At 32.2% G+C, this 27,106-nt stretch overlaps 3 protein-coding genes across 3 annotated transcripts in view; 1 reads left to right on the forward strand and 2 right to left on the reverse strand.

Annotated features, from left to right (window-relative positions):
* Positions 1 to 2,270, reverse strand: part of LOC126841015 (uncharacterized) — a 53,196-nt gene extending 50,926 nt beyond the window's left edge. Inside the window, exons 1-5 of the mRNA XM_050577190.1 lie at positions 2,013 to 2,270; positions 1,876 to 1,940; positions 1,605 to 1,813; positions 1,369 to 1,534; positions 1,086 to 1,220 (exon numbers count right to left, since the gene is read on the reverse strand). Coding sequence (XP_050433147.1) covers positions 1,086 to 1,220; positions 1,369 to 1,534; positions 1,605 to 1,813; positions 1,876 to 1,940; positions 2,013 to 2,139 — 702 coding nt within the window. The 5' untranslated portion in view covers positions 2,140 to 2,270. The remainder of the gene's footprint in view (positions 1 to 1,085; positions 1,221 to 1,368; positions 1,535 to 1,604; positions 1,814 to 1,875; positions 1,941 to 2,012) is intronic.
* Positions 1 to 27,106, reverse strand: part of LOC126841019 (uncharacterized) — a 136,310-nt gene that overhangs the window by 74,898 nt on the left and 34,306 nt on the right. The window lies entirely within an intron of this gene.
* The window catches only part of LOC126841008 (homeobox protein caupolican), a 44,802-nt gene continuing 26,449 nt past the window's right edge, over positions 8,754 to 27,106 (forward strand). Inside the window, exon 1 of the mRNA XM_050577151.1 lies at positions 8,754 to 9,289. Within this exon, the coding sequence (XP_050433108.1) occupies positions 9,083 to 9,289 (207 nt within the window). The 5' untranslated portion in view covers positions 8,754 to 9,082. The remainder of the gene's footprint in view (positions 9,290 to 27,106) is intronic.

Here is a 27,106-nt window from a genome sequence, read left to right on the forward strand (position 1 = left end):
AATACATTCAAAAGTAAAACCATTGTTACACAAGCCAGTCAGTTGTGTGTTGAACTCTTTTAAATGTTAGGTATAATGTTCTATCATTACAAAGTTTAATACATACACAGTCTAGTTAATATGTGCATCAACTCGAATTTGTTCAAAAAGACAATTTCCTACATAAAATTATTACTTGTACACATTTTGGGATTTTAAAATTGAATTTTTAGCCATCATATTTCCCAATAAAGGCTATTATAAAAAAAAAAATTGATTTTCATCAGTTGCTGCAGTTTATATTTATTCAAAGAAATTTTTAGTTTTCTTTAAATTATACAGGGAAATGAGGATAGCTTTATTGTTTCTAACATTTCTACAAATTCGAGTCGTTGCAGTTTTAAACTCATGCATCAATATAATATTATATTATACATCAGTTGCTAGCATCTCAAGACTATTGTAATATCAAGATGCCACTTTTATGAATGATAAGTAGAATTAGCAAAATATGAGTTTTATTAGATATTCAATAAGAACGTATCTAAATTTTTAAGTAAAATTAATTATATAAATAAATAAATCTATAGCAACTGTTATTAAAAAAGTCACCAAACTAACCTAACCTAACCTATCCTATTCTAGTGTTTTAATATTTACTTATTTTAAATTAATATCAATATTAAAAGAAGTTAATTTTAATAAATTTAAAACTGTACTACTATGATTACTAAATCAAGTAGTAATGATAAAATTTCAATTAAAACTGGCGACACCAGATATCTTCTATTAAATGCCAACCAACTACAAAGATCATTAAAATCATCATTCAATCTCGAACAAAAATGTTGTTGAAACACTAAATTTATTAAACTTTATATTTTTATTTAACTTCACTACTAATTAAATTTTATATTGTTTTAACTTTATAAGAATAGATTGATATATATGAAAATTAAAACGAGTTAACACTTCTGTTGTGTCATACTTCATGCAAAATTAAATACTGAGTATATTAAAATAACCTATTAGACCCGACATTCTCTACCTAATAACCTTAATTGAAACTTAAAATAACAAATAACAATAAATTTATATGACATTACCTTATCTATCTTCTTTTTATTAGGCGATGGCTGTAGACTAGCTATTTGTAAAGCGCTTTCTGAAGCCATTCGGTTGAATTTCTTTGTACGATCCTTAACACTTATCTGTGTTTGTTGCTGCTGATCGTTTTCTTTCTAAATATTACATATACGCAAAAGCAAAACACTTGTATTATAAGCAAACAAACTATGTGTGCCATATTAAAAAATTCAAACAAATCAATAAAAGTGAATACCGATCATAACACACCAATCCAAACCCAATAAAGTAAATTATACTTACGTCGTTTGCTTTTGAATTATCATAATCGTTTTCATTTGATTCACCTAATCGAATTTTGTCAGCGCTCTTACGCCTGGGTGGAACTGGTGGTGCCGTTTCTTTAGTCGGAGAATATTCTTTAGGTGATGGAGATGGTGATGGTGGTGGTCGATATGGAGGAGGTTGTCTAGTAAATATATATTTTTTATTTTAGAAATAATTTGTTTTTTTTTAATGTGTTTTTCTTTAAAGCATACCTCATAGATGGAGATTTCATTGGTGATCTCTGTTTAAACCTAGTCGGATCATTTAATGAATCCTGTGATAATGATTGATGTACCGAAGACAACCCTGGATAGGAAGTCAGAGATGTCAATGATGAGGCTGTACTCATTGATGGTTCTGGCGATAATCCGACACAACCAGCAGCTCGAAATCGACGTTTCAGCATTAAATATTTTTCTCCCTGTAATATTTAAAATCAGTGATGATTCACAATTTTATAAACGTTCACAATAATTATCTCACATCCTCTCCCCGAATAACGGTGGCGACAGTGTTCACAATCTCTTTAAACTGATGCCTAGCTTCCACTAAATAATAAATTTAAACAACAATTTTGTTAATCATTTAATGAAAATTGTTCATAATATAATCACTTTTACCTCTATTTTGTGGATTTGTCAAAAAATACTTGAAATGAGTTACTAGATCATGGTTAGTTACTTTACCACCGTTCGTTATCATGAAGTCTCGTACAGACTCTAAACTTAACTCACTAGGCAACGACATATTATTCTTTAAATATAAAACTTGTACTTTTTTAACACGAAACACAATTATTTAAAAAAAAATCACTTAATAAATCACAACACAACATTGATATATTATTTTATTCCAACTCAAACGTCATGATACATTTATTTTTTATTGATAAGTGATAACACCAGGCGCGTTATCAACCAAAATTGTTGTATAGACAGTATGACAACGCCGTTAAGGCCGCATCTTTATCGCGCGTTGTCTAAACACTGAACAGAAAACAGGGGCTCTCAACATTAGCCGCACATGACAATAAATAGTTATAAAACATTGGAATTACAATATCGTGACATTAAATACTTTTTCATGACGTTATTAATTTTCAAATTTGATAAATGGTATTTTTCGGTTGCGCCTATAGCTGGTAGGTACGGGATACCCGGTATTATTATTTTTAATTTTATTATTATTCATCAATTGAATATAGATGGGTAATTAATAATTAATAATTATTAAACGCATTGGGTATTAAAAAAAAAATTTTTAATTGACGATTCAACAAGTAGGTAAGCGTAAACTGTTATCATCGGACATCACGTGCGGCATGGCAAAAACGTTTCCAATAAAATATAAAAATCTTTAGGTAATCTCAGTATTAAGAAGATGTTATGAAGGTGTAAAAACCTATTTATGCAAAATGCGTTTTACTAGACTTATATAGTTTTAACTTTTAACACAAAAACTCTCTTTATAAAAATTATTTCTAGAAAAAAGTTAGCACTGTTTTAAAAAATTAGCAAATGACTGTGTTTTCAACAGCGAGTATTAAGCTAAATAATACATATGTTGAACAAAGATATGTCATTTTCATTAAAACGCCATTATCTTTCGATTCTATAGGTATATTTTAGCTAAAACCAATGTAAACCAAGAATTAAGAAAAACGCACTCTGTGTAACTGAAAAAGTCCCAAAGGGCCCAGGTGATAGCCAGATAAAATGACTAATTACCAACGAAGAATCGTCATTACTCGTGAGTATACATAATTATTCTACTTTAAAGTAGGTAATATTTCGAAAACAATTGTTTATTATACAGTTCTCTTCATAAATAGGTTCATAACGAGCTCAGTGCTTTTAACGTTTAAACTATAGATAAAATCCAGGATTGCACGTATAAAACAAATGAGTTTTCTTACAGGCGGCTTTTGTGTAGGTTTACCTACTAAAGGTATTTCAGAAATGTTCGAAAGTGTGACTTCTATAGCCTCGTTGGTTTCCACAGCAGTGCAACGTTACACGTACAACAAATACATTATACATTATACATTGCTTTATATGTAGGGTACCAGTTACCTATTCTACTTAACAGAAGCTATAGCGTTTGGATGCAAAATAGAAAATAATTCTAAATTATAATAGCCGTTAAAGTAGCCGAAAATATACCATGAAAACCATTGTGCGAGTCAGTACAATAACAAAAGCTTCAGTATAAACGTATCAGCCACTGTTGTGTATAATTAAAACGGTCAGCTAAATCGGCTCACACCTTTACATAATCCCAACCTATATTCATTATTGTTATACAACAACGTATATAACATCTTTGTATACCAAACGCATTGCGGAAAACCCTACACATATACATTTATACAAAACAGGTGTATGTATAGATATATAAATGAGTTTTCAGGAAATTACCCTTACCCTCTTGCTTGCACTCAGGAAATGGCGGTACACGGTAATTCGATTAAAAACCGTTTGGCGTACAGTTGCTTTTATGGGAGCCCAGCTTGTAAAACAGAGTACCTACGATCATCTATATAAACAGTGCTCTCTGTATTTATATGTATTCGGATAATGGACGGTGTTCCTATATAGTTTTGTTACAGTTTTTTTCATTAACTTTCGAGCTTGTACATTTGTTGTTGAACCGATGTTAAACGATTTTTGTTTGTAATTTGTATAACAATAGACAGAAATTTGCACTAACTAAAATACTATATGTATTATACATCTATGTAGGAATTATAAATTATATTCTTAGAGTTTAGAGTAAAGAGTTTTTCGAAATTGCCAACTACTACTATAACCTGAACACATTTCGGATTTCCACAAACTTAAATGGTAACGTATATTTGATTAACTTTTTAAATTGAGAAAAATGTACTAAAAATGTTGACTGGTCGATAACCATTATTTCTATGACTATGTCCACTATTTCTATGTCGATTACTATTTTTGAAGTTATTGAAGTTTCAAGTTTAGGGCAGGAGGAAAGGTGAAGCGTATTTTTATTTTTATCTGCGCGCACTTCCCCTCCCATCCTAACTTTTCACTCTTATAACTGAATACATTATATAACCTTCATCATTTTAAATTCTGACCGTTCAACATTTATGAGTAAAAACTTAAGTAGGTGTTAATACTATATCACCTATTATTTATAGTATCTATGTTTTCCATACTATTTCTTGCCAGTTATAATATATTATCCTCATTTAAAGCTGCCGCCTCCTCCCTGTTGTTTTTGTTATTGTATAACTCTGTTTTCTGATTGCTAAATTTAAAATATTACAACACTTTTTAAACATGAAAGCGTCCAAATTTTTAACGTGTGTATATTATATTTAGAAGTCCTCGTATTTTGTCGGATTTACTGTTATTTTGGTTAAGACGTATTCCCTAATGGTTACAAAACTGCGCGTGTTTGTTATACACATATACAAGGAAACATTCCGTGGACCGTACATATTATAGTGTAGTTTGTGTATTTAAGTATACCGCGGTTATAAACACGTCGGTGAGAAAATAATATTATAATATTATGATGATAGGTTATTATTAATACATACGCGATGGTGTCTGTCTGTACGTCTCGAATTTTCTCGGTTGACGGCGACAACGACGGGAGTCGTTGGAAGGCAAAAACGACCACTATATAGAGTACATTATTAAGAGTTATACTTTACAATGAATATATATATATATATATAGTGTATATTCTGTACAAATGTATGTATATAAGCATCATGTACACGTGCATGCATGATATCATTACGAAGCGTGTATAACTGCAGGCGGTGTTTCCTTCGGGTATAATATGTTCGCGTATGTATTTATACCTAGTGGTTTGGACGCATACACAGTATACACGGGAGTTGTATGGAGCATACTATTATACAAAGGTGCCGTCGACGTCGATGATAGCCCAAGGGTGCGCGCCCTGGCCATATATATAGAGAGACGGGAGTGGAAACGGGACTATGCGAGGATAAATAAAATGTTAATTAGCCGACAACATGACGGGCGAAAGTTCGGCGTAAAATTGAACTTTGTAAGCGCAATAGGGTCGGCGGGATATAGCCCCGTGGAGGATTTGGGTACACCGTACAGCACACGGATATATTATACACCTACGGGGGCCAACGAGTGTGTATGTACTGTGATGCGAGCAAGGGGAATAGGGGTTAATTATAACTGTGGTAATAATGGTAAATAATACAACGGTGGCCGGAGGTGTAAACGTGTAGCAGCCAGTGGTATACACACGCATAACTATAACACAACACCGTTCGAATACAGTACGGCGACGGTTATGGTATTTAGGAAAACGGAATGGACGGTAGACCCGATAGCTGTTGGGGAAAGTTTTAAAAGGATTAAAGTTCCACCCTTGGAGTTCGTTTGTACTCAAACAAAAGTTTCGGCCGTCGAAATATGAAAGCACAAGTATGACCTAACCGCATTATATTTCTATATGTTCAATAGGGACGCGGTAGAGGAACTGTTGAATTCACTCGCGGTTTCACTTATAAACAGTTGATGTGCACATACGCACTCGCAGTAAGGCGAGCAAGAGCGGATACACAAAGGTATGCTTCCATATCTTTGACCCATCCCCATACCTTTCAGAAAGATTTAACAAATTTAAATTTAACCAAGTTCAGAAAATATATAGTTAAAATAGGTTTACAATAAAGTTGGAATAACTAAATAGTTAGATCAACAAAATGTAAAGTTACATTAACATTTTTTTTGTGTGTAAAGTTTTACAAGTCTTTAGAAATCATTGTTTTAAATCACGCTAAAAAAAACTCTTCGATACGAGTCTGAAGTTGGTAAAACAGTATGAAGAGAAACCGAAACGGAGTTATAAAACGTCAAGACACTTTCCAGAATAACTACCAAACGGATTTCAAAACATGTTTGTTGTTGTTAAGATTATCATCATCTCCAAATTCACTATAGAACGATTTGTTATTTTTATTTTTGAAATTTACTTTGTACAACTTTTATAAAGTACTTAACTAATTTTCAAATAACTAATTAAAATATTCTAAGCTTTTCAACAGATTAAAAAAAAAAAAAATTTACAACGCAGGCAATAATTATATACTTATTAGTACTACTGCATTACTTGAGAGCAATAACAACAAACGAAGGAACATCACTTATTTTTAAAAACTTCTAGAAATAGAAATCTTTTATTAAACGAAAGCCTGTGCAGTGACCTGTATTTCACTCACACGTAGAAACTTGGGAATTGACTACGGTCAAAATATAATTTTCCTATATTTTTGGGTTTTTCCTTAATAAAAGAAAAGTTAAACTACAGTTTTTTGAAAAAAAACTGTGTGTTATAGCCCTGCTAAAAATCTACCTTCAGTCTAATTTTAAGACTTTTAATAAAAAACTACTCCCTAAGAAAAGTGAAATAAAGAAAAAGTGTTCACCCCTTCTTGGGTAAAAGGTTTTTTGGTTGATCGACGAATATTGATAGTACTATACTTAAAGAATGTTTCATACAATTTTTCGACGTTTTCCTTGATTTTTGAAGAAACCAAATTACCGTTCTGTGGCAGTTTTTTTTACTCGTCCCTGAGCTGATTCGAAGTCTGCGCCACCGGCACAACATGTCCGACCGACATGTACGCCATGATTTACGGACAATTACCCTTCTGCTGATGCAGGTATTCGTACCTTTGGGACACCGATTGACCTTAGAGAAAAGCATAGTCAATTTTTCGATGCAGAAAATATACAAAAAAAACAGTGGATAAAACCTATAAGACTTCAGAGTTTTAAACACACTAGATTTATCACAACACATAGATACTACCTAATTTTTATTATAAATTAGCAAAACGTCATTTTATTATAATAGCAATATGATAAAAAATATTAATCTAATATACCTATTATTAAATTATTTATTTTAATTTATAGTCAGTGGCGTACATTAAACTATCTAATAGGGGGGATTTAGAGATTTAAATGACACATTAATATATTTAAAGGTTTTTCATGACATGTTTATATTTCATTATGCCTATTGCCTATTGGCTATTGGCTGTTTTAATACGGTTTTTTATAGTCTGGGGAGGGAATTATGTCGACCCTCCCCCCCTCCGTATATACGCCACTAATAATAGTTGTCAATATTATATCAACATTGTTGTGTATCGATAAAAATATTCAAGACGACAAAAGACAAAATATTATATATTTTTTATTAAAAAAATCATTTTTATACCTAGCTATAACAATGGAAACATAGAAATATTATACTACCTACGTCCTACACGAAAAAAAAATACAAAGTTGGTCCAACTAAAATTATGGTTAAAATATTTTTTTAGTTATTTCAAATAGAAATTTATCGTGTCCTTATATTAACCATAATTTTAGTTGGACCAATTATGTATTTTTTCCGTGTATATTATGAGTTATGACTTATATAATTTAAAAATTAAAATTAATTGTTTACCACTAAATACTAATTCATTGTATTATCTTATGTTGTCTATTTATTTTCTATTTTTGTCAAAAATAATTTTACTAATGTTAATTAGTGTAGATTAGCAACGAAGCGATTTGAATAATTTTGATGACTTCAAGGAATCGAGTTCACAACGAACCAAAACAATTTGCTTTGATTATCTAAGTTCTGCGAAAATTACCTAAAAGTTTTAGAAAACACAGCCATTTAAATATTTTTATTAGGTCATCATATATTATAATATAATCTAGGTATAATATTATAATTTAATATGTTATCTTAACTAAATAATTATTTCATTGTAAAATTTGTCTAACCTAGATAACATTTTTTTTTTTTAACTCGACAATTTTAAATTTGTTTTTTCCCAACTGTAATACAGATTTTATATCGATAACAATGTTTGGTAGGTACTAAAAATAATATTGTTTTTCAATAAATTCCCATAGGCTCCGAGGGCTGGTACAAACGACAATAACGATAATATTATTATTATCATAAGACTATCTGGTATGAAAGTGTCCCAGTGTAATCTGCGTATTGTACCTACGTATTCGGGCACTGTAGGTATGCTCGGCGGTGCGATAACCGGCCGGCAAGTATCGAGAGACTGAGAGTTAGGGGAAGGGAGAGTGACGAGTGCGGATTTAGTGTTTAGGGTTGTTTTATGCGAAAAGTGGCGCCCCGGGCAATTTGTCGTTAATCCAAATGTACACGGGTATATCTCTATCACACACACACACCACAAACACACACAGACGCACACACATACTCAGGGGCGAACGGTGACGTAATCAACCTATCAACGGCGCGCGCCCGTACGGGGCCGGACCAGATCCCACACATAATATACACAAGCACAAATACACATACACAAGCACATTGTCCGCCGTGCTATGCCGTCGTCGTGGTCGCCACCGTTCGCTCAACATATCCGCCGCCGTCAAACTTTTCACTTCGCGCGCCTCTCTTTTGCCGCCAGATTAAAATAATAGTAATAATAATACTATAATATTTTACTTTATAGACACACTCGACAACATAATATTATTATACCGGCGACCATAGCCGGTCCGTCCGAGCACCGCGCCGCACGTTTTTCGCCTACAAACACACACACACGCTGCACGCATGTCAAGCCGCCGTTAAAAATTGTACATACAGTTGGAATACGCTCTTCGCGCCTTCAAAAATGATGATGGACCCGACGTCGTCCTATTGGGACCAACACCACCACCACCTTGCCTACCATCAGAGCCGTCACGTCGACAACCAGGGCCACCATCTCCAACAACAGCAGATACAGCAGCATCGAAGACCCGATGGAACGACCCCGACCGCAACAACCGTCCAAGAGACCGATAACATTTCGGACGATTCGTATCTGACGTCGACGCACGTGAGTTTGGTCGTTATCAAATCTATAATTCTAAGCAGTGTAGCAGCCTAGAATTTGTCAAGGAGGAGTTTTACAACAAAAATGTATATATTTTATAAAAACTTCCTCTTTGGAGAAGGCAGCAATTAGCCGCCCGATATTAATCTAAAAAAAAGTCCAATCGAGAGGTGCTTCATCACCAAAAGAGGCCCCACCGCCACTCGGTTCACCGCCGATTCTAATGACAGAGATAATCTTTCGAGCTTTAACATTGGTGGGCAAAAAACGTGGATTTTCTAATTCAACAATGAATAAAATTTCATTAATTTCGTGAAAAATTGTACTTATAACTAAATAATTCAGAAAGAGCATTTTTGTGTGTCTACATACTTTTTCAGGTGCCAATCAAAAATTTTTTTTAGAATTTTAGCTTTCCTTCTTTTTCACTTTTTTTTATGTAAACTGTTAAAGTTATGAATTGAATCTTAGACGTTTACACAGGGTTCTAACTTCTACTTAAACGTTCAAAAATAATATAACATTATAGATGGGAATGATGAAATTCAAAAGAGAGAGTACAAGTCATATTATTATAGAGGATTTATTTAATTAATGTGTTTATATATATATTAGTTTTAAAAATTAACATAAACTTTTGAAAGAAATATTGCAAAAACTAATGGAAGTACAATTTTTATTTTGCTCTCTAATCAAATTGAGATATTTGCGGCATGAGGATATAATATATAAAAATTCTGTAACGTAGGTATACGTTTAAACTATTATGTATACAAATATATTATATGTATACGAAATAAATTGAAATATATATATACAGGTTCCTATTTCGCATTGTATAGTTGTTAAACCCTGTGCGCATATCAAGTTTTGTAATAATAATATATTTATTTTTACCTTTCATTTTGATTTATCTATTTGATTTTAAAAATTAGCTGTTATCGATATTGCTTTTCAATTTTTCACCCCACGCAAACCGTATGCATATGCATTCAGCCTGCTTATATATTTACAAATATTGTGTATATGGGCGTGCTAGCTTGCGTATGTTATAATATTATGCATACGTATATAATATGCCTAAATGTATTTTATAAATAAAAAATATATACACTATGAGCTTCGTGTCAAACGACTTTTGTGTTGGCGTTTGATCGAAACCGATTATAGATTTATAATATTTATATTTTGTAAACGCGCGCTTACCGAGACCACTATATTATATTATATCATCAGATACGCCACTTAAAATACTATAATACATACACGAAGGCTAATTTATATAAAAGTGGAAACCGCGACGTTTTAAGCACCGCATATTAGTCAAAGTACCTATAATTGGGCATATTTTCAGTGTATAATTTGTGTGTACAGGGAAAACGTTTTACACGGTCGACGAGCTCTGCCGCCGCCGCCGCCGATTTGTCAACAAAGCGCGTGTAATAAATCTACGTGGCAAATCATATATTATGTACACGGTCTACCACGGACCGCTATTATATTATACAATCTGTACATACTTAACCCATCGTTCCTAACCCAACACGCGTTCAGAAATTCGCAAGACCCTAAAACGATTTCAATAATTGTGTGTTACAACTTACATTAGTTCTCTGTGGTCACCATTATTACCCTGAACATGTACGTTTTGTAATCACTCTAAATATGAAAAAAATGGGTACTTTTTGTTTGCCTATACTGTGTATATTAATCGGACAAAAAGCGTTCCAAAACATGTAGGTACAATAGTTAATTTGAACACCCTGCTTAAACGATTAATGTCAAAACAAAAAAAGTAGTACATCTATAAGATTTGTCATGTTTAACAACATGATAATTGTATGCTTGATAACGTCACTCGTCGTTTTGTACCTAGATGATAATACGTTTTATGTATGCAAAACATATTATTATATTGTTACCGATAGGGTAATGGATTTCACCATGATATTATACTCGCACCAACGACGACGACGACAGCGTTTATATATAGCCTTTAGGTACAACCATATTAAGTAATAGTATAGTAAATGTATACATATAATATAATTTGTCCATCTCCTGATTTTAATTTTTTTTTTTTTTGCGTAATGTATACATTTTTAGAATTCAATTTAATTATCATTAAAATAATTTCCACGGTCAATGCCTACGCTGTGCCATAATATTTTAATACGGTGGACGAGATCACACACAAACACACTCACATAATATATTTTTTATTACTAACCGCAGCACGATTATATTGATATTGTGTTAATGTGCGAGTTTGACCGTTATCATTAAAACGGAGACAAATAACAATTATTTGTTTCGATAATAATAATAAAATACGGTTGGTTATCGTTTTTTAACGAATCGTTTACACCCTAATGCGATACCTTTAATTTACTTAATAAAATATTATGTAGTCTTATACAAATGATCACGATCATGGCGATTTAACATTATTTTATCGCTTCTATTAAATATGTAAGTCGATTTAGTATTATTACTCTCATGCAATACACAACCGTGAAGTATATTATGAGTGTTGTGTATTTTGTGCATTATTTTTTGTGTACGGTATTCAATATCCGTATTTAAATGAGTATTATAAACGCGTTAAGTATTGAACGTATTCGTTTAATGTTTGCTTTTGTTTCATATCAAATGTTATTTTTAAAAAAATTACCATCCAATTTGATCGATTTACAATTTTTACTTCTAGGGTGAAGGAAGGTATTTTCGTGGCATAAGCAATTTCGTGATATAGTTTGTTTATCGTATCGCGTAATTCCCTATTAGAAAATTGTCTTGAAAATCACACTGATTGTTAAAATAACTGTGTTTTAAGAATCAGTGTGATTTTCAAGACAATTTTCTAATAGGGAATTACGTGATACCATCAACAAACTATATCACGAGATTGCTTATGCCACGAAAATACCTTTCTTCACCCTATACTAAGAATAGTAATTCCACTAAGCCAAATTACCTTGCGGTAAATCCAACATAACTCAGGTGGTTGATTTGACGAAGTTTGTATCTATAAAATAATTGTTGATTTAATAATAAAACATTATTAATGCAACCAAAAGACAAGGTAGTAAACGCCATTGTTAATATCACAACACCCATAGTAGATTTACTGTGTTAAATTATAGCCAACTATCTGAGGATGTATTTTGAATTAACAATCGTTTTTATTTTTTTAGCTTTATACATTTGTTAATTAATTAATAATATTTATTGAAATGATAAAAATGTCGTTAATTATTACGGATAAATTTGTAAGCGATAAATCTCGCTGTATTTGGTAACTAACGAATATGTTATAATCATATTATTTTGGTTAAATTATATTAATTTCTAAATTTTATAGAATATCAAATAACATGATACTCGGAAGGCAATCAATTAAGTAAAAAAATAAAAATATTATGATTTGATTTGTGCAAGGGTTAAGAGCGCCAAAATCATATGATTTTTAATATGCATTATGTCATTTATGTTAACTGTATAAAATAATTTATTTGACGGGACAAGTGAATAAATCTGGTGCGGTCTTATAGGTTTTATCTTATATAATCTTTTCGTTATTATATATGTATCTATTATCGTTACTTATCTTTTCGACTCGTTTTGCAAACCTTTCAAACCGCAGTAAACGACGCATTATGTTAATCAATAAAAACCAGTAAAATCTATAAATTCACTGTCAACCGGTACGATTTCGACCTATACACGGTGTATATGCTTACACGCTTGCAATAAGTATATTTATTATATACTTAGGTACATTGTAAACCAACGTTAAATACTATATACATATAGTACACTAATTTAATAAAAATAATATAACATACGTTCATATATGGGTCCCCGATAATATAATATAATATTATAATGGTGAAATTTATTTACCTGTGTCAACTTAATAGGGGTCTTTGGGGTCAGGTGGTATTCCCTGTGCTCGGCGGGGGTTTTGCGCCGGCCACCTGCGGCGGGTGCGATGTGTGTATCATACAGATATATATATATATATATATATATATATATATATATATATGTATTTTGTATATGTACATACGCTGTACATAATATTATAATACACAGTGTATGTCCGGCCGAGGCACTATATAATGTACTGTAGGTATATAACCCGGGGGTAAGCGCTGACTACTAACAATAGGGGCACACACACAAGTCGGCGGTTTATACAGGGAAGTTAACTTTTGACACCGGCCGACCCAGGAAGTCCGTACACAGAAGCAACTGGAAATCGCCTATAATTAAAAACTGCCATTTAATATTCATGCGTTCCTTATTCTCGTGCGTTTATTCATCCGTGGGAACGTGGCGACACCACACGTTCATGTAAATATTATTATGTATTGCGGACATTCCTAATGCAATAACGACAAAAGGTCGATACCGACCGACGAATTTAACCCTTTTGTAATGCACATACGAGTTACACGCCGTCGTTTCCTCTGCGTTAATATATTATTTTATTTATCTATTATCAAAGTCGTTTGTAGGTTAATTATCACCACGTTAAATAGATTTCTCTTAAAGAAACTTTACACGGAAAAAATACTCATGTTTACCTACCCCAGAAATAACATAGTCAGGCTTAAGGCTCAGCAAAAATTGTAAAACTAATTGCACTACCGCTATAGTAATATGTGTGCAGTGTACGTTGAAGTATGTCGCTTTTATCATATTTTGCATGACATCTGTGTGGAAGCTTGGACAAATAATAATTATATACATTTTGTAGGGATACAAAAAAAGCGCTGAGTACTTGTTGACAACTTATTTATTGTGTGACCAATGGATATTTCGCGTTTATATAGTGTACTTTTTTTTATTCATATAAGCAGCACCCGACATAACTATCCGCTTAATTTTTTGCATCGCTTAATCCGAATGCGATTTAAATCCCACCCTCTCCATAGAGTGTTGACAAGTGTTTTATTGACACATGTATTATAAGAGGGGCCCGGGTGTGATGTGTGTGCATACAATATATCGCTTTAAATATAATCCCACGTCACATATGCTGAGAATACGGCGGGAGAAATTACACTTGAAAAAAAAAACGTCTACCTTCCTGCGGTTTAAAAGTAAAAAAAAACCGTCACATTAGTGTCCTTCCGTTGTTGGACATAAATATTTATGGCCTTGTAGGTTGGTCGAGGAGACGCGTTATAGGTCTGTTCTTTAGTTTGTAATAGTGATCCTAGATGGCAATCGCAAAAAACGCATAAAAACAATATTATGGTTATTTTATTAAGGTTCTTTTATTCCATGTTTTATTATTTTTTTACCTGATGAAACCCTAGCTAAAATTATTCAACCCATAAAACAAATAAATATATAAAACCTTTTATAGATTCAAATAATTACGAAAATTATCCGTCGCCATGATGGGTTTAAACTCTGTATTGTGCATAGTATCGGAAATCCTAGAGGGGTTCATGGGGGAGGGGGTGAACGAATCTATTCACCTCGTATTTCCGCGCGGTACATGAATTTCAGTTTACACCGACCACCCTCGAGGCGTAACCACATATATATTACATAGACATATGAGATACATTTTGTCTAGTGCACACAGGTACAAACACATATAAAATGGAAGTTGACGACTCAAACTTCCGGCAGAATATCATAAGTACAAGTATTAAAGGAACGGGAAAACACGGTGTATAGGAAACAAATTTGAACTCGGAATTGAAAAAGTGAAACGGTAGAGGTAACTTTTTTAAACTTTACAGAACAGCAAAAATAAAATATTTTGCTTATCTTCAATGAAATTAAATTCTCCTATCAGATATATTCGCTAAAAATAATATCTAAATATTTAATAAATTCCATGACCTTAGTAACGCGATGAGGACTTTTAGAAAGGGAGGTTTTTTACACAATTATAGATATCGTATAGTGTTTTTATACATGCATTGTCTTTTGTCAGCACAAGTATATTGTGTCAAAACTGCTGATGTGGTGGCATAACAAAAATGAAAATGAATATTATTGAAAAAAGTTATACCTACCCGAAAAACCGGGTGCGGTCTATACTAATGGCCGTTGTGAAATGTATCGAGGAGAGTAAATTGAAGCTGCACAGGGTAGTAGAGTGACACATTAGGCACAAAGCCACTTATGGCGCCGCCCTTCATAATTCATTAGCCACGTCTGCGAGGGAGGGAGGGGGGGGGGCGCGATTCGGTATGCTATCATTAGCAAGTGCAGGACGGTATTAATTAACGGATTTTGAAAAGGGCCTAGCATATATATACACATACACACGGAGGGACAACGGTTAACATGTCACACAACCCTTCACCGTCGAGTGACCACTGTATATAATATACGGTCTACTCTCTCCTCGTCTCTTTCTCTTTCCATACATATAAATTTGGACCAATATTTTCCGTTATATCATGACGTTGCCCGTCTGCTGGATGCGGCAGCGGCTACTGGATATTATGTATGTGTGTGTGTAACAATATGTGCCATCATCAATCATGGCGATGTCGAGTGGCGTTAGCGGACATCCGAAATTATTTTATTAGAATTCCGCTGATCGGTGACCATTACGAATTAATAAAAATATTATTTACAGGGAAAAAACCCGCACACATGAAACTTGTTACTTGAACAAACGGTAAAAGTCTTATCGTCTGGAACGCATTCGATGTGCGTTTCTGTTTGTGTTTAATTCGTACTCAACATTCAATCATAAAAAACGTAATTCCCGTAATATTTATGTTGACGTTTAACCGTTGTCGACTGTCGTACGAGACTTACGTTTGTACAGGTTGAAAAATCAATTTATACTGTTTATTCGCACCAAACAAACGGCTTGTGTAAAAGCCGCACATCGATTTTAACTGATTCAAACCCTGGTTTAAACCAACCCATCGTCTGCCCAGTACGTGGTAGCTTAATGTTTGCCTAAGCATTTTGTACTGGTCGCGTGTGTAATATTACACAATACCGAATATCTACATTACAAATTGATTGCCGTGGATGTATGTGTATTACAATTTTTTTGATTTAAACTCTTAAGATGACGTTATTTATTAAGGAGTTAGGTATAGGCAGTTTTTTGTAAAATCGTAATTTAAAGGCTAAACTGTGATGTTTAATTATTAGTATAGTAATCTTGACTCTTTTTTGGTGCTCTTTTAAGTGCTTGTATTTAAGGTAAAATTAATGTTTTCCACAAAAACTGACGAGAGAACCTAGTCATAGTTCTCCTCTATTTAACGGTACCGACATTTTTATTCTATGACCAATTCGATTGGACTTACACGCTTTACCGTAAACCCCTTTTTTAAGATTATTTTTAAAGGGTATAACGTCCTCTTAACTATAGATACTCGGCACCGGCATTTCAGCGCAGCAGCATTCGGTTGAATCTATATTGTATGTATGCAATGAGCGCTCGTATTCTTCTTATGACAAACGAGTGTGGTAAAAAAAATGTTAAAACGTCTCTCTCGGTTTATTTTTTATCACCGCTCATCCGTCATGGAAATAACAGCGCATAACACTTGCATAACGATAAAAAACAAACAAACAAATTATTATTATTATTATTCATTTCGCGGCGTAGAAAGTTTTCAGTCGAATTCCGCGCACTCTAGGTATAGCGCACAAATTATTTTGCTGGTCATATTTCATTTATTTAACACAAACAACGTAATCAGTATACAGTACACATAAAATATTTAATAGAGATGTATTGGTTTGGAGAGCTCGTAACCAACTTCATCGGTTCGCCTGACCGTTCGTCGACGCTCACTAATAGCATTTTTTATTATGTAGCATTAAAAAACAAATAGTGTTATATAAAAATGATTGTGTCGCCCGCGGTTCATCATGGTCCGTCTACACCCGATTTGGCTTTAGGTCTCGTTGGTGAAAAAGTATAATAAGTACTTTGAGGCGCAAACCGTTATAATAATACTATACTCGGGTTGTTGGCATAGGTATAGGTTTACTTTCACCGTATTAGGCTATTTTAATACAATATAGTAGCCGATTGTATTGTTACAGGCGCGCGAGCTTAATGGAGTCGTGATCGACCAATAGGTATTATTAAGTATAATATGTACAATTTCCGTTAGAACAATAATATTATTGTCGTGATTCCTATTATTATGTCTTCTCGGCTTTAACTGGTTATAATAATATACCAGTTTCAATTCGCTTTCTTTACTGCGCGCATTATGACTTTAATTATAAACAACAACAAAGGCAAACATCGAAGGTAAAAAAAAATCAGCAATCGCCAACCGGTGTATGCCCTCTTCGTATTTTATATCAAAAAAATGTTTTTGAAATAGCTTTTAACATTTTAAAAGTTTTAGATAAGAAATTCAGTTTTAAAAATATTTTTTTTTTTTAATGTCATTAAATTATTGAAATATTTCCAACTATAATATATTTTTATGGATTTTTTTAGAACAATATTATTTTAATGAAAAAAGTAATATTTAATATAATATAGTATCATTTTCTTGCGAACAATAATTATACTCTCCAATTAGTTGTTGCTTTTAACGCGAAACATGTAGATTATTATAGTGCTACAGTTTACACCTGCTACACTTACAACTTGAGGGTACTATTTACCATATTGGAACTATAGATTAAACTATATTTTAGTGTTAAGTATAGTTGAAGAATATGACCATTTTCTCTTTTACTTTTTTACCAGTATTTACTATTTACGTACACTCTTTATGTTTAGTTTTCCAACAGCTTAAAATAATTTCTATAATAACTCTGATGTATCTTTCTCAATATGTTGTATGAATTATATTATTGTATAATATGTGTACTATCATTTGAATGTTTTAAAATGTTGATGGAAATCCTACCCTTTCACATGTACACGTTTTTTTTTCCCTTTCAAATGTCAATTGTAGTTCTCACGCGACTTCGTCAGTAGGTATAATATAATATAATACATATAATAAGATTTGGATACAACGTGACACGACTGGCGAACATCATTAATATTAATTTAAGGTATATTGACAGTTGTGGGTGATCTGTGTACGTGATCCCACAGAATACACCATACCCTTTCATGATCAAACCGACAATGCAGTAATTTTAGGTACGCCTTTGATAAGTTTTAATGTTGACAACGCGTTTCCAAAAACCGGTTGGATGGCTTTTGATACATTATATTAACTACAAATTATTGTGATTGTTTTAAATGAATAATGAAGCGTATAATGAAATATACAAGTTAAATATTAGTAAACCGCGAGCAGTAGAAAGCATGAATAATCCATTAGATACACGTTAAGAATTGCTGTTATCTGAAAACTATTAATCAAAAAATATACATGTAATGTAATGTCGATTGGGGCAACCTAAAAAACACTTTACAAAATTAAGTTGTTTTCAACAAATATTAATTATTATGAATATTAGTTTTTAATGTAAATCAAATGTTCGCATTTACATCAATAATAACCTAACATGGACAAAACTCAAATTATACTATACACCGAATTGAAATGGACATAACCATCAATTTTAATAGCGAAGTCATCACTAAACAAATGTTTAAATGTGGTTGATATCATTATAATAATTAATATGGTTGGTAATATAAAGTACATAATTACGTCTTAGAAATACTTATACAATATTTTAAGCAGTGAAAATCAAAAGAGTTACTCGTAGAATATTTGTAAAAATTTACAGGAAAACAAAATATAAATTATACTTTGAATGTGCTCTATTCATGCTTTAAGTTATGTTTGTTAAAAAAACACAGATTGACAAAAGTTTCATCAACAGCTAATGTTTATTTAAAAACTTTTCTACAAATATTACTCTTGTACTCTTTTGGTTCTCATCACTTTATTCATTTTTTCAATTTTTATAAATAGTTATTGTAGAGCTACTTACGATGACAGTATCCGTTAAATGTATCTATTACTTTTTTCTTTGTTTGCTTCCATCGTGATTTTTGCAATTTGCACAATATTATTATTACTGAGTTTCTTGCGTATATCAACGGCGTGACGACCGAAGATGGTTAGTGAATGACAATAACATCTACACCGGTCGTGTGATTTGACCATTAATTGTAATGTTTGGGGAAAACATACACATACATCTACTTAATAATATGAATATATAGCATTGACGCGCTGACCCCGTTGTAAGTGGCCACTTCCTCGACCCAAACTCGAGACCGAATAGTCCTGAGTGTAAGCTCCATAGACCATAACATAAGCAATATATATATATACATTGTAGAATCGCTAAAAAATCATAAATTTATACACTTTATTGACTTACTCTTTTTTTAGCGGGTGTCAGCGCTCGGCAATGTTAAATTACAGACCGCAGGATTTCGTTCGCGGGGCAAAAAAAAATACAAAAACGATTATATTAACCCGTGAGGCCTTATAAAAATGTACAACAACATTAGTGTCCGTGTACACTACACATGTATTGTATGTCCATAGCGGCTAATAACACCTTTTCGGCGAAACGAATATAGTAAACAAACGGGCAGAAACCATTAAGAGGTCATATAGACCGTTAAGTACACACACAAACGGTAGCCACTGCGGACGTTATTCGTTAACATCCCTCATATTACTGGACCGTTTAATTGCACCGAGTCATGGACGTTTAAAGCCGGCTCGCCTTGATTCCTAAACAATGCAATTATTTAATCCGCTTTGGCCAAATACTATTGCACAGTTCCAGAACGACAAAATACACTGTGTTGTACAACCGTACAATAGGTATTGTTTTAAATTCTAAATTGTTCGGCGTTATGCTCAGTATAAGCTATTTTTCTACGATCAACGCCAAGCCGTCTTTATTAACAAAAAGAAATCACTTATTGGTTACAGTTCAGTTGTTCCGCGCAGTTAATTTCAATTAGTAAATATGAATAGGTATATTTTATTTGTATTACTTTGTAGAAAACTGCAATTATTCGAAAACGATATTTGGCAATTAGGATATGTATTTTGTTAATTATTTTGGTATACTCAAGTGTAACCAGATTAATAGGTCTAGAGTAATAAATCAAAATTTACCTACCTACTGCGTTTATTTATAATTAATACTTTGTGGATGCTATTAGATTAGCTCGCAAAACTCTACTGTATAATTATCCGCTTAAATATTGTTAATGCGTTAATAATAATGCATTTTTTTATCAAAACTCATTTTACCAACGCGTTTTAACAAGACGGAAAATTACAGAAAAGAAAAAAAATGAAAATATTATATTATTATATATTTTACTTTCTAATGTGTACATAGGTACTCACTCATAATTTGATGTGTTCAAGTTACTTACTTATATTACTTACCGTTGCGTTTCACAGTATAATAAATTATGTTTTTGGTCATACGTATGTAACAATGATTTGATTCAAAGCCGTGCGTTTTTTTTTAGAATTCATTTACAGATAAAAACAACATGAAACTTTATATTGCCTATCGTTTACACTTGTGAGTTTCCATTGCAAGATAACATCACAGACAAAAGAAAACGCCATTAAATAGGTTAAAAAATAAATTAAATAAATGTTTTAAGAAATATGACTTGACGATATGTAAAATCATATACGTATATTTTATTCTTAGCTATTTAATTCTGATAGTTATTTAAATGATTTTAATGCTCGTGGAAAGTATGCTCGTGTAAAGGTTGTATTGCAGTTTAATGTTTTTAATTTTTACTTTCAAGATCAAACAAATTCAATGATGCGTATAATACCTACTTTTAAATTTTTTATTAATATTTTTAATTAAAAATAAGTTATTATAATATTTCAAACTACATAAAATATTAGGTAAATCTGTGTAAAGTATTACTTCATGTAGTCAATAGATTCATACTAATTTTACTTATGTAGATCAAGTGTTCGATAAAAATATATATGTTAGGCTATAGAAAAATGTGCATAATATGTGCCGCAACACACAAAACCAAAAACATTGTCTATAATAAATATAGGTAAAAATATGTCAGCAGCAATTTTTATGCCAGATCATACGTTTTTTCCTCCGAGTTGAATATAAAATTTTACTTCACTATTAACATCAAGAAAATGAATACTTCGAATTTTGTTTCACCATCATCGAAGTAAAAAAAAAAACATAAATTGCAACATTTGCTATGTACAATAAAACGTACGTATGAACGGCTATTATAATAACATTACGTGGAGAAAAAATTGCATTAAGGATGCAGTACCGCCCTGTTTCGTTTTGGGAAATCATTAATGTAACACAAGTTGAATCAACAAAACCAGATGTAGATGAAATTCTCAGACGTGATGTCCATTTGGCATGACTCATCTTATTTATATAGACACAATTTCTACATAGTTGTTATACCTATACTCGACGACGACAGCCGATTGAAAAATTGGAAAAACGCGTGCACAGTATGTATGACTAAAGAGAAGAATATTGTATACAAATCACGATCGAATACAACATCATAATATATATATATATTATTACAATTTATTTGTGTGCTCTGGGGTGGCGACAGGAGGCCTTATGGATAAAGGTTTATATAGTCCGCGGAACCGTCGGTGGCGGCTCATTCACATAATATATATCATTCGATTTACAACTTATACTATGTATAGTATTTTGCGATATCCGTGTGGACTGGTATGCTCACAAATCATACACCAAACCAGTTTTGCAAGTTTAGAACCTAAACACATATGAGATCCGAATAAACATATGAAACTAATATAGCATGTTAGGATAATATAGGTTCTTCAGATGTATTGATTGTTGTAAATTCTAATTTTATTTTGGAAGATTCTATAAACAGTGTATAACATACATGCATTTAGGTAGTGTATTGTATTAAAATCTCAGAATTCCAAATTTTAATTTCCGGATCTTCACGAACTGGTTTCGGCATTCAAAAATACTGGCATTAATGGTATATAGGTACATCTGTACGTAGCTGGTCTAAAATCGATTTTGGCAAACGAGCTTTAAAATTCACCTTTTTCAAAATGCTCTGTGTTAATGTCTTTGTAAATCAGCTCTACTAATAACTTTTTACATTTTTGTCATAAGAATGTACTTTGTATCTAGACGAGTTATATCATAAGTCTAACAAATTGAATTGCAGTGGCTTATTTATGGAGGGGGGGGGGAGGACATGGTGGATAAGTTGGCCTTTTTAGAATAGTTAGAAATATAATATGAAATAAAACAGAAAAAACCGTGACTAATTAGTCGAACTCGAATGGATGAATTTCGAGTAACACGTGTAATTTGTTTCTTATAAGATTAGTGTTCGTGGGTGGATATTATTTTAGGTACAAGTTTTAATTAGTGCTAGTCTATTAACGGACCGCTTAATTTATAATTTACTATTAATCGTGTCGGCGGCCTCCGCACATTCTTAGCAAACGGTAATTAAGAACAACATACGGCTTTATATTATTATGTGGAAACCCGTGGATTTATAATGTGTGTTTATGCACTATATACATGGCGATAGACAAGCTGAACAAGTTACAAGTATATAATATATAGCGAGGACACGCAGTCGATAAACAGTCTCTCATCCAAAGTCTATTTGTGGGGCGCCGGATTCCGCATTGGCCGGTCGGTGGACGTGGCCAAAAGCGGCTTCGCCATTTTATATGTAATATGCGGCGCTCGCATGTCAGTGATATAGAGGGGAATTATATTATAGTGGTAAGAAATGAAAAAAAAAAAGAAATAAAGAAATATTATAAAACACTTCCCACTCGCACGCTGCCACCGCCGCCGTCGACCAGTTAATAATTTTACCTTTTTTTTTTCTCTCTACTTTTACTACTTATAATATACCGTCTTTTGTATATATTTATATATACACTGTTATTTATCAGAGAAGCCTGATCGGGTTTTGAATGGAAATCGAAGGAGCTCACACACACACACACACAAGTTAGTAGTAGTAGGTATATTTATATATTATTATTATATACTTATACAGACGTAGGTGCGGCCTGAACTGCGGATTTATAATACCTATCGCGCCCGCTGTCGCCCCGAATAAGAGATATCGGTTTCCAAGCTCTTGTTATAAAAATGCGTGTCCTTGTGTCTCCTGTTCTACCGCTGCCGCCGCCGCCGCCACCACCAGGATTATACCATAGTGTGTATATTATTATTATTATGTATCTCAGTGTGTATGTGCGTTTGTGTGAGTGACCAGCAGACGACGAAAAACCGGTATCGGTTTCCGCCTGTCGGTCTCCAAAAAAAAAAAAAAAAATTTGTCACCACAACTCTAAAAACTGTTGTCTTCCATAAGGGTTTTTTTCCCCTTGTATTTTTCTTGACAGGTTAGGGTTACGGGTTGTTTTTACACTCACACACACACACACACAATTACTCGTATTGGTCTTGGGACATGGGCATACATATATAATATACCTTTAAATACCATCATCGGCACATTGTAAATATGATGTTGTTATATTATAATATATAAGTATAATATTATGATGCACCTACCTATACCTGGAATTGCAGCGTGTGCGTTCGCATAAATGGCTTGTCGCGGTTCAAACACCCGTGAAATCCTCTGACAATTGCCGTCCGAAAAAACCGCCGATACAATAACGATGCCTCTATTTTGTGTGTACGTGAAAGAAACGGAAGAAAATGTTTGATTTTTAAGCTTACGCAGTAATTGAGAAAAAACGAATTTTTTTTTTAATAATTCCCAGAACAGTTTTAACAATGTTCAATTATTTGTCATCGCGTTTTTGACAAGAAATCAAGTATCATTTATCGATAACACAAAATGTCAATATTTTTCAATTTTAAAATCATATACCTATGAATTAGTTTTTAACACCAAACACAAATTATCATACTTAATAATATTTTCCATTAAACCTCGACCGGTGTCGCGGGAAAAAAACCTTGATGAAAGTTTATAATTTCTTAGCAACTATATAACTTAAAGTATCATATTATTAATATAATAGTATACTCGTTGAACTCATTAAAACCCGTGAAACATATTTTAAAATGTGCTACAGTTATATATTGGTTGGGTTCCCGAGTCCTCACTACATTATTTTAATCGTATATAGATTATATAATTGTATTCTTAGGGTATAGATACATAATACATTTTTTAAATCTATATTATCTTAAGATTTTTAACAACTTGAAATAACTAAAACAAAATTTAATTAAACATAGAATCTAGGTCCTAGATAAATAAAATATAAGCATTATCATCTTTGCAGTATATTATTTTGTTTTTAGTTCACAAAATTGTATTTTAAATAATACCCTACATTAAAATTACCATACATTTGTTTTCTGTTATATTTATAGTTTGTAAAACAAAGCTACAAAGGAAACACACGTCTGTTTTAGTTTTAATTAAATGGTTAACTATTATTATTGATTTAAAAATTAAACAGGTATCAATTATTGTTGATACATTTGGCCATATTCTAACGTGTCTTATAATACTTATTATAAATACTATATATATAATAGTAATATTATAAATAATTTGTTTTTCTTAAAATAAAGTTAAAAGGTAAATATTTCACACCTGTCTTATATTTGTAAACGAAAATACTTATGGCTTCTGGAATTTATTAATTACAGTACCATATTATAATTAGCACTGGAAAGGCGGAATTAAACTTTTGGAATATTTTGTTTCTATGTGGAGGTATCTGGCATACATATTACTTATAAATATTATAATGCTAGGGCTATGTGTACCGTTTAACTGAAGCCCCGTTCTTTGCAAATTATTGTTTATAACGAAACTGACATCCGTGTTGTAGGATATGTTTTGTACACTACCGCTGTTTATATGTATAAATAACAATTATATCATTTTAAGCCCCGACACGTATAAAAATAGGCACTCGAAACAATGCGAGAGGCGTGCACGGGTTTTAAAATTAATTTTTACACGTCGTCGAGGCATAATAAAAATAAAAATAGAGATTTATCGCGTTTTTCGGTGCGGATAACAAATGGTCTCTCCTCCCCTTTTTCGCGGTCGTGATATATGTTTCCATAATATTATTATATTTTTCGAAAACCAACACGGCCGACCATATATCCCCAGTCCCCCATGCTCACAGCCTTATTATAAGAACCTTATATGTGCAGTATTTTTTTATTTTCGCACTCGCCAATATAGTGTGCATTGTATTATACAATATACATTGTGCCTAAAGTCTAAGCTAATATTAAAATATAGATTTCGAGCTATTTTTATTATAACATGTAAAGTACCCAATGCACATACATGTTGTGTGTAATGATATAAAATAATATATGTAACGTTATCCGCATAAAATTGTTTAACATAATTATACATGTTCTTTTATAATATAAAATTGTATAAACAAAATAGTTCAATAATGCTTTAGACTTCTCCAGTCTTGATTCCTGAAAAATATGAGAATAGGGACTTACGTCTTTATTGGTTGAGATATAACAGGTCGAATCTAAGTAGATTACTTATGGTAGTTTTTCATTATTTATAAATTATAATATATGCTTCATACCGATATTTTTACAATATTACCTATTATTATAATATAATGATTAATATAGACAACGATTGTCGATTTCTTTCTCAGTAATATATGTCATTACACTGTACACACGTCTCAATATTTACCTAATATTATCATTAACGTGTGTACTACATAATCAAAATATTGTTATTTTACCTTTGTCTTTAGTCAGTTGTCTCTATGAAGTTATACTTAAAGTCTAGTACTCGACAGTGTTTCTCGACGATATCCTCATTATACTCACTTAGACAAGTGTGATAGTGTAAGACACAATCTTTTATTCGGTATTATATTTGTGTTTCTCGAACAAGGGAGTTTCTTTATAAATAAAGTAGTATCTACATGGATACAATAAAATAACAATTTAATATATTATTACCGGGCTACGCGAGAATCTTTGTTAAACCATCCGTAAATTTGTACAAAAAAAAAAAAGGATATAAGTTTATTACATGCATAATGTAATATTGTGTACCTGTCTATAATTAAACATGGCCGTTTCCATAATATTACAATATTATTGTTATGTGTATGTATACATTTTGTTTTAGGAAAAAATATTACAAAAATAATTTTTATCGGCCTGTTGATCATGTTTTGAGATATGCACACCGGTAATTAACAGTTATTATTATACAACATGTAGCATCTCAAGTATACATATAGGTATACATAATATGAATATATATAGTATTTATACTGGTGTACGTCCATGGTTATATAGATAGGTACATACTAACCTATGTAGACTAATTAATAAAAATATATATAGTCCACGAATTGCGCGCAGACAAACCGAGTGCGACACGATTTTATGCGTTTTGTGTATGTCTAATGTCATATCATCACATTATTATAATATTAATATGCGGTTAGTGTATACATGCAACGGTTGATGACTGTATAACGTAGACCGAGTGACTAATTATTATTATGTAGGTATACATAAAATCCGATTTCTCGTGTAAAACAATTAAAATCCAGTTAGTATTCCGGTGCCTAAAATATCCAAATATTTATATATATATATATATTATATATAGATGTATATTATGTGTGCACTGTAAAGACTAAAAACATATAATTTGCAAGTGCGTGGCTTATCGTTATTTTTCAGTGGCGCGCATAATATTATAATATTATGTATTATTATTTTGACTTGTAAACTTTTGTTTTACACGCTAATTTATGATTTTGTTCCCAGCGCGCATTACATGCGTAGTGCCTTAGG

The sequence above is a fragment of the Adelges cooleyi genome, unplaced genomic scaffold (assembly GCF_023614345.1).
Source record: "Adelges cooleyi isolate 19-005CV unplaced genomic scaffold, UGA_ACOO_1.1 ACOO_flye_CR_arks_rails_tigmint_CR_PRNA_108, whole genome shotgun sequence".
Lineage (NCBI taxonomy): Eukaryota > Metazoa > Arthropoda > Insecta > Hemiptera > Adelgidae > Adelges > Adelges cooleyi.